At 33.3% G+C, this 6,652-nt stretch overlaps 1 protein-coding gene across 1 annotated transcript; it reads right to left on the minus strand.

Annotated features, from left to right (window-relative positions):
* Positions 1-601: 601 nt before the first annotated feature.
* Positions 602-5,003, minus strand: LOC144558327 (glutamate dehydrogenase 1, mitochondrial-like). The gene is made up of 10 exons (XM_078307148.1): positions 4,924-5,003; positions 4,700-4,828; positions 3,933-4,046; positions 3,135-3,356; positions 2,778-2,852; positions 2,422-2,538; positions 2,080-2,330; positions 1,495-1,570; positions 1,323-1,409; positions 602-965 (listed from the first exon to the last, which is right to left on the minus strand). The coding sequence occupies exons 2-10, from the start codon at positions 4,805-4,807 to the stop codon at positions 780-782; spliced, it is 1,236 nt and encodes a 411-aa protein (XP_078163274.1). The 5' UTR covers positions 4,808-4,828; positions 4,924-5,003; the 3' UTR covers positions 602-779.
* Between the last annotated feature and the right edge of the window lie 1,649 nt (positions 5,004-6,652).

Genomic DNA, 6,652 nt, shown 5'->3' on the forward strand with positions numbered 1-6,652 from the left:
GTTTAATTGTGTTTTCTAAAAGCTTAGATAAAAAAAAAAGAAAAAAAAAGAAGAAGAGGCAATCCACTCTCCATCCAAGTCCCGGTAAAAAAATGAAGCTTGGCGCACTCCAGGTGAATTTTGGAGGTGGCACTGACTGAGCCACTGACAAGTGTTGCAAGTCAGCAGGTGCAGTGGGAATAATCGGATTTTAAGCATCAATAATAATATCAATAGCAGGGGGCTTGATAAGTTAGTTGATAAAAGTATATTTTGTTGCAATAAGTATAACAATTTATGGAATTATGAGGTTCCATTTGTAAATTTAGAGGGATCAATTTATCCCACATTTGTACATGCGGCTTGTCTTTGCGTTAAGGATTAATTAGGTTGCAAGTGCAGCTTATAGTTCATGACTTGATCGGATTTGATTTAATTCTAATTCGAGTTTAATTCACTCTATTAGCTAGCTCAGGATTCAAGTTTGATTTCAGTTTTATTTATAAATTGGTTGATTTGTTTGAGTTCGATATGAAAGAAAAAAAAAAAAACTTCGCCATCCTCAAGGTGTGTGTGAATGAAAAGGTCGGCATTAAAGAAGATATAGAGGGAGACAGAAACATCAAGCTTAATATCTCTTTCCATTTCCAACCAAATATTCCAATTCATGAAGACAAAATAGCAATTATTAATAGCCCAAATCATTTCCAACCAAATATTATCAATAGCATTTTGGCCCAAGATAGAAGAGAAGAAACTAAGAAGAAAATTAGAATTAAAAATTTGATGTTAGACGATGATCACGCTCCCCATCCCCTTAGGACAGTGGCACGAGCAACACGGTTGACACCTAATGTGAAGGCTCCCATGCGAAGGTCACAATCATGACTTTTGCACATTGATTTCAAATCCTTGAAAGCCCTTGTCATGTAAATTTTTAGTTCATTGTTCACTTTCTTTTCATCCCACATGAACCCTTGTATATTCTGCAATAAAAAATAATGCACATTAGCTTATATCCAGGTAATTTCGCATATGTTGAAATTTAACTTTATGTGCACTCTGCAAAAATATATCATGCATACCAGTACTAAAATGTAAAAACACCGAAAATTATTATCTTACCAGAATAGAGGACCACATCCTTCCCTATTTTATTTGAAATAAAAAAAACCCACAATAACCCTCCCTCAATTTTTATCTCTACACAACTGAGCATAGGAGTATTTGTGGTATATCAAGCTTTAGAGGAGCATAAAATATTTTTGTTATGCATGAATATGAATCGCATTTTTTTTTCATACAAATTGTTCCCAAAAGTAAAAGGAGGGGAAAAGATTAACCTGAACCCACTCAAAGTAACTAACAGTGACACCTCCTGCATTTGCATATATGTCGGGCACAATATGAACACCCCTTTTAGACAGTATCTGTTAAGTAAATTAATAAAACAATCTTAATTTATAATTTCTCCGGTGTTCCTAAAATTATAACTACCATTAAAAGAACACTTACCTCATGAGCTTCAGGGTCAGTTGGATGATTGGCCGCCTCAACAATAAATTTCGCTCTAATGTCATTTGCATTTTCCCTAAAAAAGTATTTAGTTGTAACATGGCTTGTAAATAAACAATAATAGTATCTTTATTTTGAACAACAAATGCCTAAATTGTCTAACTTCTGTTATTTAGATTGTGTTGAAAGAGTATATCAGTGAACACTGTCCATTATGGTTGATGATTAAGCTATACACACACAAATGCAGTTAAATTTAAAAGTAAATCAGATATGATATTACAGCAAACCGAAAGTCTGTTATAATTGTAAATGATAGGCATTGGTGTGCATGTGCCAGGAAAAGCCAAGGACACCATCACATAATTAAGGTCCTAATACCATCCCTAACTAGTGTATGGGTTGACCATCCCGAAAGCACCATTTACTTCAAATTGTGCAATAAGACCTCGACTTAAATCAATTTGCTTCAACTGGCAAAGATTATAGTGGAGCTGGAGCAATTTTAACCTTCAATATGCAATATGCAAAATAACCTTGGATTGAGTGTTAAAAGGAAAAAAGATTAGGGAAAAAAATATGTACTTGTTAATTACTCCACCAAGTGCAGCAGGAATAAGCACATCGCAATCTTCGATTAGCAAAGAATTTGGATCAAGTGCATAGGCTCCTTCAAATCCTCTGATGCCACGATTCTTTGCAGAGTGTTCGAGCAATTTGGGAATGTCCAGGCCTTCTTTGTTTTTAATTGCCCCAGTAACATCACTTACTGCAACTACTTTTCCACCGGCCTCACTGATCAGCCGGGCTGCCCACGAACCCACATTTCCGAAACCCTAATAATTCAAATAATATCATTTTGTTACTGAAGGTTAATTTCTCTTCCGATGATATTACATATCACCCATAGAAAGGAAAAAGCCTAACCTGAATAACAAAGCGCTGTCCAGAAATGGATTTGCCGTATTCAGACAATACAGCCTCTGCAGCAAATAGAACTCCCCTTCCTGTCGCCGCATCTCTCCCCAGAGATCCCCCTAGGTCCTTTTTATTAAAATAAACATATAAGAAAAATGATGATATCATGAGACACTAAGAACTAAATATACAAAATATGATTATGGCCATATTAGATTTATGCATTATGGTGATGAATTATGTACTTGTGAAGAAAACATTAAATTCTATCTTCTATTTCAATGTTTTCTGATAGAGTTCAGTTCTACACCTGAAGATTATTTGGACTAAAATGCCAGATCAAGGTTTGCATAATTGTAACTCACAATTGGCTTTCCTGTCACAATTGCGGGAGAGTAACCGTGGAACTTGGAGTATTCATCGAGTATCCAAGCCATTGTCTGCTTGAAAAATAGAAAGAGATCAGAAAAACTGTCCAATAAGATACAGAAAACAAAATATTATGTAATGTTATCTTATTATAGAAAAAAACATGTTGACATATATGTAGTCTATAGCTTCCTTCAAGAACCAAAAGATCAGACAACTTATTAATCAAGTACAGAGCCAACAAAGTACTACACGTCAGTACCTGGCCCGTAAAGTACTCAAATTGCCAGAGAGACTAATTTGATGTAATCAGAAGAAAATGAAAAGAAAAATAAAAAATTAAAAGAGATGACCTGAGAGTTTGTTCCCATATCAGGTGCGGGTACATCAGTGTGGACGCCAATCAAATCATGTATCTTTTGGGTGAAAACCCGGGTCAACCTCTCCAGCTCTGAACTACTCAGTTCTCCCGGAGTGCACCCAATACCACCTTTGGCACCACCATATGGGATGTTAGCAACAGCTGTCTTCCATGTCATCAACTGTGCCAGAGCATTCACCTCATCAGGGTCAACCTGGGAGATTCAAAAGAAATATTATATTTAATTAACTTTACCAAGTTATGTGATCATTGATTTTTTTTAAAGTTGGGTAATGATATCTTTGTTGATTCTGACTTGTACTCCTCTTTTGGTATTTAAGCGTGCATAAAAAGGTGCATTGTACCAGCATATTAACTCTAGTGCTCAACTGCTCATATACTCTTATTTTAACCAATGAGAAATGGTGAGGACCTAATTAGAAAGTTCTTCTTTTCATACTATCTTATTATGGCATACAAATCAAAATTTTGCATCATGGCACAAAATAGACTCAAATTGACAAGTAGATCTAAAAGATTTGGTATGGAACTTTCACCAATAACTGCTTTCTAAAAACAAGTCTGGTTATAAAGGATGCTGACCATGTCAGTTACAATATTTGCATTTCAGAATGGAGAAAGCTAAAATTTACAAATAGACCCCTAAAAGTTTGCATATACAAACATATTGCAGCAGGGACGTTTTATTTTCCTTCTATTATTTGAACTACAGAGCCTCATATCTGTTATTGTAAAAGCATAAGAACATATTCAAATTCAAGAAGATCACCTCAGGATGGTATCTGATACCCCCTTTCATTGGACCTCTGGCATTGTCATGCTGCACCCGAAATCCTACATAGGATGCCAATGTACCATCATCCTTTGGTATAGTACACTCAACCTGATAATTATGAGATATGAAGAAAAATATCTTCATCAGATATTCGTTAAAGATAAGAAAAGGACCAAGACAAACCAGTTTTACTTTTCTTCCAGAAAAATTAGTATCAAGAACAAGGGATCAACAAGCAGACAACCGTAATAACATAACTTTGCTGAGAGATCTTCCTCTAAAACTAAGAGTCTCAATTATAGATTTCTTGAAGAAAAAGAAACAACTAGAGATCATTTATTTCTCAAAGGAGAAAGAAATAAAAGACTATAGGTCAAGAATCCTAGATAAGAAAAAATAGCCATATATTCCCAAAGATACATTTACAATTAAAATCCTCAAGTAGCCACTGGAGAATGCATTCTAAATCTTGAGGTTCTAAGTAAATTTGAGGACAGTAAAAGAGAGGTGGAAACATCAAATGTTACGGAATAAAAATGAAATCGTCTTTTAAACAAGAAGATCATCCTATATGAAATCATCATCGCAATGATAGGAATAACTACTAATGTGAAGAATGATTGGATAGTATCTGTATAGTCATAGATGAGCTATTAAATATATTTTTTGAAGGTTGGAATGAGCTATTAAAAATTGAAAAACCACATTGAAACACTCGGAAGTCGGAACTATGTTTCATATATAAAAAAAATCGCAAAAACCTTGATCTCTCTGAATGGGATAAGCAAGCTCTTTTCTAGCTTCGAATCCAGCCCCAAAATCTTAGCGGCGCGCTTGAAATTTCTATTGGTTGCTACCAACGCATTCATCCTGCTCGGCGAAACGCCTCACTGAAATCCACAGAGCTTAGAAATTACAAGTGTTTCTTAGCTAATTTGGAGTAGGATTGGACAGATCACAGATCAAAAGAGAACAGAACATGTACCAAGGTGATTAGTGAAGAAATTGATTGAATTTAAGAGAGTGGATTAATATGCGAGGAGTATCTGATTCGTACAAGGTTCTAAAATAAGAAAGGGTATCTTCCGAAAAGGCAATTCATTAGGTATGTTTGGATTTGTTGAGATGCTACGCTGTAATAGCGTCAGCAATATGCATTCAAATAATATTTTTATTATTTAAAATAATAATATTTTTATTATTTAAAATAATTAGAGTAGCTGTTATTTTTTATTTTTTATTTTTTATAAATGTTGAAAACTGAAAATAGCTATTATTCGAAAATATGAAAAGAGAGGGAAAAATAATTTTTTCTCGAATTTTCGTCAACACACTTCCGAAATAACAAAATTGACATTATTTTATGTTATCTCTACATTGTGACAATTCGTTTAAGACCTCACTTACCTATATTTTCTCTTAATTAGTACATTGTTAACACTATTATTTATTAGTTATAACTATTCACTATTTCAAATGTGCAATCCAAACAACATTATTACTAATCCGAATAGCACCATTTTCACACTAATATAAAAATCACTATTTTTTTCTCTATTCTTATTTACTATTCTCAAATTTCACTATTCTAGCTATTTTAGCTCTCATCCAAACGTATAACAAGTGTGAAGATTTTAGTGTAATCACTAATCACCGTGGTGAAGGTTTAATTTTGTCTAAAGAAAACGACTTCTATGCTGTAGTCATAGTCAGGGCTGCAAATGAATTGAACTAAACCGAACTGGTTTGATTTGTTTCAGAATGAACTAATTTCGAATCGAAATAATTGTGAACCACAAATTTTTCGAATCGAAGTCAATCGAATTACGAACTACAATTTTTTTTGGCAGCCCTAATTATATAGTTTATGCATTAGTTTTCTTCTCGTAAAACAAAATTCACACGATTTATTTTTACCTTTTACGAATTCACACTTATGGATTATGGGCCAGCTTAAGATTCTCTTACCTTTTATGTTACTGGATTAATTAAAATCACGGCATGGACCTAGTCAAATGGAACTTATTCCATTGTTAATTTGTTACGCCCTAAAACTTTTTTTCATTATAAGTTATCATTATATTAACAATTTTGAGCTCTGATATAAGTTTGGTTCATGCATTATTAAAAAATTGATGGTTGAATCCATTCGTTGTATTATTTGAGATTCGAACCTAAATAATTCGCGAATTATATCCAATTTGAAATTGATTTGAATAAGATTCAAACCGAACTGGTTTGATTTGTTTCAGAACGAACTAATTTCGAATCAAATTAATTGCAAACTTTTTTTTTTCGAATCAGATTCAAATCGAATAATGGACTTCAAACTTTTTGTACAGCCCTAGTAGTCACTACTCACCGGTCTTTTTTTTTTCTAAACTTTCACAGAGATTGTGAAGTTCTGAGAGGGAATCAAACTTTTAATCTTTAGATAACTAACAATTTAAAAAAAAAAATTCTAACCAACTATACTATCTCCTCTTTCTCCACTACTCACTAGTCTTAACACTAATATTTAGGAAATCAAATCTCCTTCCCACAAAAATTCTGTCCAAAGAGTCCGCCCATTCATTCATTTTACTGTTATTCTAATTTAAATGGTCAATATTAATATTAAAGTATGAAGAGTATTTTTTTAAAACTCAAATACACTTTATATTTTAATTATTATCATTTAGATTGAAGCGTGTATGAAATGAATGAACGGATGG

The sequence above is a fragment of the Carex rostrata genome, chromosome 8 (genome assembly GCF_964058835.1).
Source record: "Carex rostrata chromosome 8, lpCarRost1.2, whole genome shotgun sequence".
In the NCBI taxonomy this organism is placed as follows: domain Eukaryota; kingdom Viridiplantae; phylum Streptophyta; class Magnoliopsida; order Poales; family Cyperaceae; genus Carex; species Carex rostrata.

What these genes read in the sequence shown, in the direction of transcription:
- LOC144558327 (XM_078307148.1), bottom strand. Translation starts at nt 4,807, where the DNA reads ATGAATGCGTTGGTAGCAACCAATAGAAATTTCAAGCGCGCCGCTAAG. An exon ending in TTGTGACAGGAAAGCCAATT is followed by an intron (nt 2,539 to 2,777) that starts GTGAGTTACAAT and finishes TTTAATAAAAAG; the next exon opens with GACCTAGGGGGATCTCTGGG. An exon ending in GTTACTTTGAGTGGGTTCAG is followed by an intron (nt 966 to 1,322) that starts GTTAATCTTTTC and finishes TTTTTATTGCAG; the next exon opens with AATATACAAGGGTTCATGTG.